Consider the following 14,076-nt stretch of genomic DNA (forward strand, 5'->3'; position numbering starts at 1 on the left):
CTCCGGATCTCCAACCGACCCATGCCCCCACCACATCTTCAACAAAGCCGACTCCATCATCGCACCCCAACTCCGGGATATCATCAACTGCTCCCTCAACATGGCTACCTTCCCGGAAAACTGGAAACACGCCGAACTCAGTGCCCTCCTGAAGAAACTTACTGCAGACCCCATCGAACTTAAAAACTACCGCCCATCTCACTCCTCCCTTTCCCCGCCAAAGTCATAGAGAAGACCATCAACAGTCAGCTCGCCGCCTTCCTCGAGTCTAACGGCTCCCTCGACCCCTCACAGTCCGGCTTCCGAGCCAACCACAGCACCGAGACCGCCCTCATCGCAGCCACAGACGACATCCGGTCACTACTTGACAACGGGGAAACAGTTGCCCTCATTCTCCTGGACCTCTCTGCAGCATTTGAAACGGTCTGCCACCGCACACTTGTACAATGCCTCAGCAACGTCGGGATACAAGATAAGGCTTTGGATTGGATCATCTCGTTCCTCGCCGGAAGAACCCAAAGAGTCCGCCTCCCCCCTTTCAGATCAGAGGCCACCGAAGTCATCTGTGGCGTACCACAAGGATCATCGCTCAGCCCCACCCCTTCAACGTCTACATGAGCCCCCTCGCAACCATCGCTCACCAGCACAACCTCAATATCATCTCATACGCTGACGACACACAGCTGATCCTCTCCCTCACGAAAGACCCAAACACCGCCAAAACCAACCTACACGAAGAAATGAAGGACGTAGCCGAGTGGATGAAGAACAGCCGCCTAAAACTGAATTCAGACAAAACAGAAGTCCTCATCCTAGGATCATCCCCCTCTGCATGGGACGACTCTTGGCGGCCACTGGCCCTAGTAAGCACACCCAAACCTACAGACCATGCTCGCAACCTGGGATTCATCCTAGACTCCGCCCTCTCGATGACCAGACAGATCAACGCCGTCTCATCGTCATGCTTTAACATCCTACGTATGCTCCGAAAAATCTTCCGATGGATCCCAACCGAAACAAGGAAGATGGTCACCCAAGCACTGGTCACAAGCCGACTGGACTACCGAAACACCCTCTACACCGGAACCACAGCCAAATTGCAGAAGAGACTTCAACTCATTCAAAACGCCTCCGCTCGACTCATCCTAGACATACCCCGCCACAATCACATATCTGGCCACCTGAGAGACCTTCACTGGCTCCCCGTCAACAAGAGAATAACGTTCTGTCTTCTCACTCACGCACACAAGGCCCTCCACGACCTAGGACCCAAATACCTCAACACTCGCCTGACCTTTTACACCCCCACCCGCCAACTACGATCATCCAACCAAGCCCTCGCCAGTATTCCACGCATCCGAAGAACCACCATGGGAGCAAGATCATTTTCCTACTTAGCGGCCAAAACCTGGAACTCCCTCCCCACTCACCTCCGTCTCACACAGAACCACCTCTCCTTCAGAAAACAACTCAAAACTTGGCTGTTTGATAAGTAGTGAACCCCTCTCCCCCAAGCGCCTTGAGACCCTCTGGGTGAGTAGTGCGCTATACAAATTTTCACTTGCCTTGACTTGACGCAGTTTCAGCCCGTTGCTTTCCAGGGGTAAGATAAGTGCAGTGCTATATCATTCCTTATTGGCGTGTAGCATACCCCATTGTTACATGCTTTTATCCATGATAGGCATCCCGTGGCACTTAGACACTGTGAACGTTTAGGAATACAGATTGATCCCTAGAATCCCAGGTCACACCTTGTCTTTACCAGGTAATAGGCAATATATATGCAGAGTAATATAAGAAATATTGTTGTTTGTTGTTGTACTAATTAACCATTCCTTTTAGCACCAGCTTCACCCAGAGGGAGAGAGCCCTCCAAGAAGTCCAGTGTCTCTTCCCTTCTTACCTTGTTTTGTTCCCTCCTTTCCCTCCTGATCACCATAGCGTTCTAGTATTTGATAGCCGCAATTGGTGTAGGGGGGACGGGTTGGGTTGGACTTTGGTTCCTGGCACTCCTGCGGAAACTGCCTTGGCTCCTTACAATGGCTGGCTTTCATTAGACGTCGACGCCCTTTGGCGAAGCAAGTTAAAAAAAAAGAGACATACCTGGGTTTTCCAGTGGACATGCATTGGCAGACTACTGGCCACATTACATTACATTTGCTCATACCATAGTGAAAAGTGAATTTGAGGCCATTGGACATAGGGACAGAGTGTGTAGCACATTATAAAAGGCACATGGGTGGGTTTCCACGTGGACGCCATTGGGCCTACAGAGAGGTGTTAACAAAGTGCGTAGGAAAAACAACAACGCACATGGCGCCCTTTAGGCGACATAACATTAGATTCGATCATAATGTATTTTACCGCCATTTGCCACAGTGCCTGAATGCGGAGCACAGTGGAAAACACACATGGGTGGCTTTCTATTACATTCAAACTCACCATTAATGCAAAAAAAATAGACGCCATTAGGTAGACTGTATGAGTGCATAACAGATTAGAAAGCGCACATGGCTGGCTTTCATTACACGTCAACGCCCTTTCACCAAGCAAGTTAAAAAAATACACATGCTGGTTTTTGGCGTGGACATGCATTGGCAGAGTACTCGCCACATTACATTACATTCGCGCATACCATTGTGAAAAGTGAATTTAGTCCATTGGACATAGGGACTGAGTGCGTAGCACATTGTAAAAGGCACCTGGGTGGGTTTCCACGTGGACGCCATTGGGCCTACAGAGCGGTGTTAACAAAGTGCGTAGGAAAAGAAAACAACGCACATGGCACCCTTTTGGCGACATAACATTAGATTCGATCATAATGTATTTTACCGCCATTTGCCACAGTGCCTGAATGCGGAGCACATTAGAAAACACACATGGGTGGCTTTCTATTACATTCAAGCTTTCCATTAATGGAAAAAAAATAGACGCCATTAGGCAGACTGTATGAGCGCATAACAGATTAGAAAACGCACATGGCTGGCTTTCATTACACGTCGACACCCTTTCACCAAGCAAGTTAAAAAAAGACACATGCTGGTTTTTGACGTGGACATGCATTGGCAGAGTACTCGCCACATTACATTACATTCGCGCATACCATTGAGAAAAGTGAATTTGAGGCCATTGGACATAGGGACTGACTGCGTAGCACATTTTAAAACGCACTTGGTTGGGTTTACACGTGGACGCCATTGGGCTTGCAGAGAGGTGTTAACAAAGTGCGTAGGAAAAGAAAAAGTGCACATGGCGGCTTTTAGAACATAACAATCGATCATAAGTGAATTTAACGCCATTTGCCACAGTGCCTGGATGCGTAGCACATTAGAAAACGCACATGGGTGGCTTGCAACTACATAACATTTCATTAAAACGTACCATTAATGCGAAACAATTACACAATTTGGCTGACTGTATGAGTGCATAACAGATTAGAAAACGCACATGGCTGGCTTTCCTTAGACGTCGACGCCCTTTGGCGAAGCAAGTTAAAAAAAAAGAGACATACCTGGGTTTTCCAGTGGACATGCATTGGCAGACTACTAGCCACATTACATTACATTCGCTCATACCATAGTGAAAAGTGAATTTGAGGCCATTGGACATAGGGACTGAGTGTGTAGCACATTATAAAAGGCACATCGGTGGGTTTCCACGTGGACGCCATTGGGCCTACAGAGAGGTGTTAACAAAGTGCGTAAGAAAATAAACAACGCACATGGCGCCCTTTAGGCGACATAACATTAGATTCGATCATAATGTATTTTACCGCCATTTGCCACAGTGCCTGAATGCGGAGCACATTAGAAAACATACATGGGTGGCTTTCTATTACATTCAAACTTACCATTAATAGAAAAAAAATAGACGCCATTAGGCAGACTGTATGAGTGCATGACAGATTAGAAAACGCACATGGCTGGCTTTCATTAAACGTCGACGCCCTTTCACCAAGCACGTTAAAAAAAGACACATGCTGGTTTTTGACGTGGACATGCATTGGCACACTACTCGCCACATTACATTACATTCGCACATACCATTGTGAAAAGTGAATTTGAGGCCATTGGACATAGAGACTGACTGCGTAGCACATTATAAAATGCACATGGTTGGGTTTCCACGTGGACGCCATTGGGCTGGCAAAGAGGTTATAACAAAGTGTGTAGGAAAAGAAAAACGCAAATGGCGGAGTTTAGACGACATAATATTCGATCATAAGTTAATTTAGCGCTATATGCATCTGTGCAAGAAGGAGTAGCACATTAGAAAACGCACATGGGTGGTTTGCAATTACATAACATTTCATTCAAACGTACCATTAATGCAAAAAAAATGAGACACAATTTTGGTTGACTGTATGAGTGCATAACAGATTAGAAAACGCACATGGCTGGCTTTCATTACACGTCGATGCCCTTTCACCAAGCAAGTTAAAAAAAGACGCATGCTGGTTTTTGGCGTGGACAGGCATTGGCAGAGTACTCGCCACATTACATTACATTCGCGCATACCATTGTGAAAAGTGAATTTGAGGCCATTGGACATAGGGACTGACTGCGCAGCATATTTTAAAACGCACTTGGTTGGGTTTACACGTGGACGCCATTGGGCTTGCAGAGAGGTGTTAACAAACTGCGTGGGAAAAGAAAAACTGCACATGGCGGCCTTTAGACGTCATAACAATCGATCATAAGTGAATTTAACGCCATTTGCCACAGTGCCTGGATGCGTAGCACATTAGAAAACGCACATGGGTGGTTGCAATTACATAACATTTCATTAAAACGTACCATTATTGCGAAAAAATTACACAATTTGGCTGACTGTATGAGTGCATAACAGATTCGAAGACGCACATGGCTGGGTTTCATTAGACTTAGACGCCCTTTGATGAAGAAAGTTAAAAAAAGAGACATAGCAGGGTTTTCCAGTGGACAGGCATTGGCAGATTACTCCCCACATTATATTACATTCACGGATTCCATTGTGAAAAGTGAATTTTAGGCCATTGCACATAGAGACTGAGTGCATAGCACATTATAAAATGCACATGGGTGGGTTTTCCACGAGGACGCCATTGGCCTTAGAGATAGGTTAGAACAAAATGCGTAGGAAAAGAAACAACAGACATGGCGGCCTTACAACGACATAACATTTGATTGGATCATAAGTGAATTACATTACATTTCAGTGAAAAGTAGCATTGATGAAAAAAAATTATGCGAAATTTAGACTACATTTGGCAAAATTAGGCGACATTTATACTACATTTGGCAAACTGTAAGAGTGCATGGCAGAAAAAAATTAGACGAAATTTGGCAGACAGTATGAGTGCATAGGCAGAGTACTCACCGACTAGAAAAGATGCAAGAATTTATAGAAGACATTTGGCAGACAGTATGAATGCAGGCTGTGGCACCGCAATAGTAAAAGTTCTAGAACGTTGTGGGACAATATACACATCAAAATGCGACGATTGGTTCCATGAAACAGAAACAAAATGGAAGAAAGCGATGATTGGATGAACTGTGAACGACACTTCTGATTGGTCTGCGCCGAATGTGCGCCGAAAGGGGGTACACGGAATTATATACTACGTAGTGAAACGTCATGAAAAGTCAAATGCGCATGTTCTCTACTCTATGACTGAATACAGTGTGCACTGTACTTCAACAACAATGGAAGAATTGTTAGCCATATACTGGATTGTACATAAGTGCTCACCATTGTATTTCCCATGTTCTAATGATCTGCTAAATAGGTTTGACAGATTCTTGAATGAAGACATACATACTGCAGTTTCCAGTAAGAAGAAAGTAAGGATATCTTTATTAGAGAAAATCTGGTGTTATCATTGCACAACTCACTCTACTCCAGGATTTTCTCCATTTGCTCTGCATAGATCCCACATTCATTGATCTAAGTTAAACCCTAGTTATTAATCCAAGTATCATTTGCAGCAAATTCAGGATGACATGCATGACATTACAAATAAACATTTTAAGCCAAGAAAAGATGAAAGTTAGTATAATTCTGAACATAGTACCAGAAAATCCAAGATTGAGGTTGAACAGTTCACACTTTGCTGCTCAGGGGGATTCCAAGTTTTCCAATTCATATAGGGTGATTTGTTGGTCTGCAAAACTGGAAGATGGTTGAACCTGAACAGATATTTCCATTATTCGTTGTGTGGGGAAGGTGAGTTTTGGGTGATATTTGGGTGGATATTCGGTTGTCTAAGGCTGTAATTGATTCTGCATTGGAATCCAGTGGTTCTTACAGAAACATAAGGTTGGATTATGTGGAAATCTAAGTGGGTGATGGAGTAAGCAAAAGTGGAAGGGTTATTAGAAAACCTTTGCATCAAAAGGATTATAACATGAAACACTCATTTTAAGGGTTCTGCTGTAGCAGCTTCGTTCTATTCCTTCCATTTTTTTGGTTTGCTGCAAAATATGTGTTGAGTTTGTCTGTTTTTCCTTGTGTTTATTATTGTTTATGACATCACTGAATCAAAGGAGAGAGGGAGGACTAGGTAAGCTAGTCTGAATCCCCGCTTTTATATATCAAAAATCAAGAAAGACTAGCTAGGTTTTTTACAGGGAAGACTCAATGGAGTACGTATGTCAAGGAAAACCAGTAGGTTTTTTGAAAGCCCTCACCCACCAACCTAGTTGGTGGCATGCTTCATCATCGGGCCCACCACAGTGGCACCTAGCGTGCCCCGGGTGTGCTTCGACGCCAGATTACTGCGGAGCTGGTATATTTACTGAGTGTGCAGTGTGGTGAGTGTGAAGGTGAAGATTAAAAAGCCATACAAAAATCCCAGCACCCGAGGGTAAAAAAACACTATTTTAATAAACTGGGTCTCTGTTGGCATATTAAAAGGCAGACGGACACGGTGGAGTATGGATTATGACCTCCAGTGTCCTGTGTGGTCTACATGTTTCAGCCTGGCCTTTCTTAATTTAAAACAGGCTTTCCTCAGGACCAAGTGAGTATGTGTGGAGTTGAAAAGGTTAATTTACAGTGAGTGTTTTTTGTTTTTATGTGTAGCACTCCCTAAGGTGCTATATGGGTGAGAAGGGGATTCCCTCTCGCTTTGCTACATATAACATAAAAGGGGAGACAGACAGACGTACAGGGTAGAGTCATATTAGCATATTATTGCAAAAACAGTCGTCATTCCACCGTCTTATAAGGTGAGTGAACGAACTATGCATGGCTAAAGTGTGGTCTTGTCAGTGGCAAGACTCATGTGATAGTTATCTAGAAGCCGGTTGTTGTGGTGAGCTAGAAAACGGGAATGCCAATGTGAGGTTCAGGTAAGTGAAAGAAAATTATCCTCACACAGTATTTTGCTGTTCAAAGCCTCCTTGGGTCGCCTGGCAGAGAAAAAGACCCTAAAAGAAGGTTGTATTGGTTTATAAAATTATCCGACTTGTAAGGGAAGACCTCAACACCTTACCCCAACAGTAGCTGTAGTGCGCAGCCTCATTACTCACGAAACTGTCGATCTGGTTCCTCCTTGGACCTGTCGTCCTTCTGCGGCGCCCGGTTGTGAAAGGAGGGCCTGGCCGAGCATGTTTTTAAAGCCTCCGTGATTGCCTGCACCTGGGTGAGGGTAGAAATAGAGGGAGGGGTGCTCTTGCGCGAAAAGCGCCATGTCATCTATGGTCTGCACATGCTTGGGGGGGTAGTGGTCCCTATTCCGCGCGCGAGCCTTTGGTTATGGTGCTCCGCGCATGCGCGGAGGAGCAAAGGCTGTGTACAGCTGCCGCGCATGTGTGGGAGAGCGTAGGAGCGCTCGCAGTTACCAAGGACGCGCTTGGGGGCATAAAGAGTATATTATTGCTCATGGAGAAAACAGGCAAAGTGAATAAATAATATAGTATAGATGTGCTTGGGAGGAATTAGGATGGGAGGAATAAAAATAGTTTGTTGGTAGCTCATAGGGAGACAGATTGGGTTAATGCACAGCATTGTTAAGAGAAGAAAAGGAAACATCATACATCAGGTAGTGAGGGAATTCCACGGTATGGAGTCGTTCAGCCCCCCAGTATGAGTGGATAGACGGTAAATCCAACGTTGTTCTTTTTGGAGGAGATATCTTTCATTATTTTCAGTTATGGCAAATTGTTCAATCACAGTCCAAGTGAAGTCATTTGGGGTGTGGTTGTGGGACAGGAAGTGGTCTGTAAGTTTACTTATATTTTTGCCACATCGGATGGTACTACGGTGTTCCGTCATTCTTGTCCGTACTTTGCGGGTGGTCATCCCCACATACCGTAGGCCACATCTACATGTCATAAGGTACACCAGGTTTGATGAATTACAGTTAGTGAACTGACGTTGTGTCCATACTCTGCCTGGTTCTAAATCCAGGGTTTTGGATGAGGATGTAAGGTGGCATACACTGCAATTATTGCACGGCTGGTGTCCTGTAAGTTTTGGTAAGCCCCAGGCATTGAGGACAGTGTTGTCTTTTGTGGCTTGGTTGGGCCTGGGTCTGGTGTGTACTAGGGAGTCTTTCAGATTCTTCGCCCTTTTATATGCGAATCTAGGTTTTTCCCAGTTTCGGTTGCCCGAATTAATAATCTTCCAGTTCCTGTTGATTATGCTGGAAACCTGGTTTGATACGGTATTGTAAGTGGTGACGCATGTCAGAGTAGGTTCCTCAGGAGGCCTTGTTGTTACCTCAAGTAGCGCCTCCCTATTTTGGTTTCGCGCCCTCTTGCAGGTGGTGTTCAGGATCCTTGTGGGGTATCCCCTGTCTTCCAATTTATGGACTAGGCTGGCTGATTGTTGTTTGAAATCCTGGATCCGGCTGCAATTGCGTCTGAGTCGCAAAAACTGACCATAAGGGAGATTTTCCCGTAGAGGTCTAGGGTGGAAGCTGTCAAACCTCAGAAGGGAATTCCTTGATGTAGGTTTGTGGTAGGTCGTAGTTGTCAGGCCATCCATGTCTGCTTTGATGTTGAGGTCCAGGAAGGCCAATTCCGAGGCACTGCTCGTACAGGTAAATCTCAGGTAGTTGTCGCAGGTATTGATCCACACGAGGAATTGATCCAGGGATTCCTGGTTCCCTTCCCAGATAACCAGGATGTCGTCGATATAGCGACGCCACATGCTGATGTTAGCTGAGTAGGGATTGTTCACAGATTGTATGTGTGTTTTTTCAAAATGGGCTACATAGAGACCAGCTATGCTGGGAGCGAAAACGCTCCCCATGCTAGTCCCATTGGTCTGTAGGTACAGCTTGCCCTCGTACTCGAAGTAGTTGTCCTTTAATGCAAGGGTGGCACATTCCATTATGAAGCTGCGTGGAGTGTGATGGTTCCAGGCAGTTCCCATTAGGACTTCCTCCAGTACTTTCAGTGTTGCGTCCTGCGGTAGGCTAGTGTATAGGCTCTCAATGTCTAATCCGACAAGGAGTTGGGTTTCTGGGTTGTAGTTGATTTCTTTAATCACATTGAGAAGATGTTTCGTGTCCTTAATGTACGATGGTGTTAGTTGCACTAGTGGGTTTAGGAAGAAATCGCAGAAGCGTGACAGGGGCTCTAAGAGTGATTGATTTCCTGACACAATTGGTCTTCCCGGTGGTGGGGTTACCCCTTTGTGTACCTTTGGTAGTGTGTAGAAATATGGGGTTTTAGCATTTTTGCTGCACAGGTAGTCAGCCTCCTGTTTGGAGATATGTTCGGCATCTCGGGCATTTTTTACCAAGGTCAGTATCCTCTTACCTAGTTCTTCGGTAGGGTCCTTCTTGAGTGGTCTGTAATTCCTGGTGTCGCTTAGGAGTCTGCGACATTCAGTGTCATAATCCGTTTTGTCCATGAGCACGATACCTCCGCCCTTGTCGGCGGGTTTTATGACAAGGGTAGGGTTAGCCTGCAGGCGTCTTATTGTTTCACGCTCCCGATGGGACAGGTTGTTGAAGGTGTTTTTCTCCTGTATATTCTCCACCTCAGTGTAGACCGCCTGTTCAAAGGCAGCAATCTCGACAGGTGTACTGGCGGGTGGTGGGACGAAAGTGGATTTTAGTCTGAGGCCTGTCTCGTTGGGGATCTCCTCTTGAGGGTCGTTAGACTCTGTTTTCTTTTCAAAGAAGGCTTTTAATTTTAATTTTCTAAAGAACTCTGCTAGTTCCATGTGTAATTTGAAGTGATCCAGTTTGGCTGTAGGGACGAAAGATAGGCCCTTGTTCAGGACAGTTATTTCTTCCTCTGTCAGTTGTGTGCTGGAAATATTGAACACCAGTTGGTCTTTGGTTCTCACTGCTGTTGTTATTTGCTTGGTCCTGCCTGTTCCTTGGTTTTGTTCCTCGTGTTCGAGCTCACTGGTTCCGCCTCTGGTGTCCAGTGGACCTGTGGTGTATTTCTTCTCTTTCCGCGATTCCTTCGGCCCTGTGATAAAAAAGGATATCTTTGATTCTGATTCACATGCTCGGCCAGGCCCTCCTTTCACAACCGGGCGCCGCAGAAGGACTACAGGTCCAAGGAGGAACCAGATCGACAGTTTCGTGAGTAATGAGGCTGCGCACTACAGCTACTGTTGGGGTAAGGTGTTGAGGTCTTCCCTTACAGGTCGGATAATTTTATAAACCAATACAACCTTCTTTTAGGGTCTTTTTCTCTGCCAGGCGACCCAAGGAGGCTTTGAACAGCAAAATACTGTGTGAGCATAATTTTCTTTCACTTACCTGAACCTCACATTGGCATTCCCGTTTTCTAGCTCACCACAACAACCGGCTTCTAGATAACTATCACATGAGTCTTGCCACTGACAAGACCACACTTTAGCCATGCATAGTTCGTTCACTCACCTTATAAGACGGTGGAATGACGACTGTTTTTGCAATAATATGCTAATATGACTCTACCCTGTACGTCTGTCTGTCTCCCCTTTTATGTTATATGTAGCAAAGCGAGAGGGAATCCCCTTCTCACCCATATAGCACCTTAGGGAGTGCTACACATAAAAACAAAAAACACTCACTGTAAATTAACCTTTTCAACTCCACACATACTCACTTGGTCCTGAGGAAAGCCTGTTTTAAATTAAGAAAGGCCAGGCTGAAACATGTAGACCACACAGGACACTGGAGGTCATAATCCATACTCCACCGTGTCCGTCTGCCTTTTAATATGCCAACAGAGACCCAGTTTATTAAAATAGTGTTTTTTTACCCTCGGGTGCTGGGATTTTTGTATGGCTTTTTAATCTTCACCTTCACACTCACCACACTGCACACTCAGTAAATATACCAGCTCCGCAGTAATCTGGCGTCGAAGCACACCCGGGGCACGCTAGGTGCCACTGTGGTGGGCCCGATGATGAAGCATGCCACCAACTAGGTTGGTGGGTGAGGGCTTTCAAAAAACCTACTGGTTTTCCTTGACATACGTACTCCATTGAGTCTTCCCTGTAAAAAACCTAGCTAGTCTTTCTTGATTTTTGATATTATTGTTTATGGACATTATCTTTCCCTCCCCACATGTCCCCATCATGTTTCCGCTGTCTCATCCCAGCATGCGCCCACAGACGGATCTTCCATGAAGGCATCTGTATAGAAATGATCTTTGGCAGTTTTTGTGGTTACGCAACTCTTTTGGGTTCGCCGTCTGGGTGCTGTGGAGCTGCAATAAAGAGCAGAACCTACAACTCGTCTCTGACCATCATGTATACTGAAAGCGGTACTGTGGGTCATATTGTGATATCAAAGTGAGTCTGATATGTTATTTCAGGCTCGCTCTAATAAATCGGATAACGGTACTGGACTGACATCAACAGTGTCTGGAGTCAGATGTTATTAGGGTGAAGAATATATGGAAATTCCAGTCAGTGTTTTATTATAACTGCATATTATTCACCTAATTTCTACAAACGGTGATATAATTGGAAATGCATGCTCTTTCTTCTCTAGGTCTCTAGCAAAACGCTACATCAACGAACGCTAAAGTTCTCATTCTTCCATGTGGACAAAATGAAGAAGCATCATCCCCTGGGACATGTCATATTCCCGCTGAAGAATGAAACTCTCATTGGAGACAGCAGACTGATGCTCTGGAGGGACTTAGAAACAGAAAACCTTGAGGTGAGAAGCCAGCCCATCAGAGGAAGCATCCAAAATGATATAGCGAGTAGAGCACATAGAAACGTAGTGACTCATAGTGATTTAAGAGTGGAGGCGGCTTAAAGGGTTGCCATCTTTTCTGAATCGCAATACAATCAATTGTTTGCGACTGCAGCCACGGTCGCAAACAATTGATAGGGTACCACCACCTCAAAGGACATTGCATCCTTTCTTAGCTTTCATTTTGTGAATGTGGGCTGTTGGCATTTTAAGGCGTAGCAATCAGTAGAGACAACCTGTGAATGTCAGTAACTTAATGCATATGCAATTGTTTTCTAATTTCAGCTCCCTGTCCCCTGGAATAAAAACAAAACAACTCTAGACATTCTGTGAGTGTGAGTGCAGAGATGGGGGTCGGCTGTCCCTCACGTTCTCACAGTTCTGCATTTGCAGCTAATTCACTATGATACACACTTCGATATCTGCTTACTTTATAGTAATGTGACAAGATTTATTAAATAATACTAAATGGTCATCTTGCACCTCAACAGTTTTTAATACCCTTTACCATAAAATGCAGCTGCTGTTCAAAAACACAACTGGCTTGCGACACAATCTTTGTACATGGAGCCCTTAGTCACAGACGACACCTTGGCTGACTGCAGAATCAAAATGGCAAATTCATAAAGGTATTGCACAAAAATCAGACTTAAACTAAACAGTAGTTTCTTTTAGACATAGATAATTGACCAGATTTTACTGTTCATTTCTATACAATTCTATTTCTATACAATTTCGGAGTAAGTAAACATTGATTGAGACACTAGTATGTCGAATGACGGTGTATACCCTTTCCTGAAACCTTCATGGGCATAATGCACTCAATGTGTACTTCAGCCAGCAAATATTGTATTTTTTTTTATGAAATCAAATAAAAGTATTTATTCATATTGTATCACGGTACAATTGTTTAATCTCTCCTATTTTCTCCTTACAAATAATATTTTTTTAAACTATGTTGCACCCTTTCCTAAATATTGTTGTAATTCGTAATTAGCACTTCCTATTGGATGTCATGGTCCGTAAGCCATATTTCACAGAGAGCACACTGCCTCATTCTGCTACTACACCTCCTTAACTAGGTGCACTAGTTATAGATTCAGAGATAATAGCACCCTACTACAGTTAATGCACTGCTCACAGCGCAGGTGCAAACTTGTGCCTACACTGTGAATAGCGTGTTAACGAAAGGTGAACTGACCGTGCCACCAGTCTGCCTTTCAAAGCATGTGGAGACGCAGCCGCACTTTCGAAGGAGAGCAGTTAAGCCCTGCAGTCATGTCAGTGAGCGCCTACTTTCATGTGCAGAGAATGCCTGGGGTGCGGATGTCAGTGCCACCTTTTCTAAAGTGGCTCTCTCTAGGGGATGCACGGATTGTGTTCCAACTCTTTTATGGCTCACAATCAGTGCACCCTGTTACAGACTCTTGGTCACCGACAGCACCTTTGCAATTGCAGAGGAGCAGTGCACCACTGGCTCAGAGCCAGCAGCTGAAAAATAAACCAATATTTTATTTTCAATTTATTTTTCAGCTGGCCGCTGAGCCAGTGTAGGGAGGGGCGAAGCTGGGCCATGGGAGGAAAGAGTGGAATGCACTTCTAAGTGTGCATGTCTGTTTGGCCAGCCGTCTTAGGCCGGTCAAACAAACATGCGCAGTTAGGTTTCTCCAACCCACTGTATTGCACAGCCAGGTTGAAGAAACAGCACAGACTCCGCGTGTTTGAGCGAGTGTTAAACCAGCCCACTCAGGTCATTCCCTGTGCTGCTCTTATAGCATGAGAGCAGCACAGGGATTGCAGTCTCTGATGCTGTCCTAATGCCTATTGGGACCAGGAAGTAAAGGAACACTGAGGCGTGAGGAGGCGCAAGGCAGCTTAAGATACGACTTTTGTTTATTAGTATAACCTCCTGCGATACTGCATCCGTGCTCCCC

At 44.9% G+C, this 14,076-nt stretch overlaps 1 protein-coding gene across 1 annotated transcript in view; it reads left to right on the forward strand.

The window, feature by feature from the left end:
- LOC147711230 (synaptotagmin-15-like) overlaps positions 1–14,076 on the forward strand; it is a 780,145-nt gene that overhangs the window by 455,376 nt on the left and 310,693 nt on the right. Inside the window, exon 5 of the mRNA XM_086922014.1 lies at positions 11,933–12,103. Within this exon, the coding sequence (XP_086778140.1) occupies positions 11,933–12,103 (171 nt within the window). The remainder of the gene's footprint in view (positions 1–11,932; positions 12,104–14,076) is intronic.

The sequence above is a fragment of the Lissotriton vulgaris genome, chromosome 5, assembly GCF_964263255.1.
Source record: "Lissotriton vulgaris chromosome 5, aLisVul1.2, whole genome shotgun sequence".
Lineage (NCBI taxonomy): Eukaryota > Metazoa > Chordata > Amphibia > Caudata > Salamandridae > Lissotriton > Lissotriton vulgaris.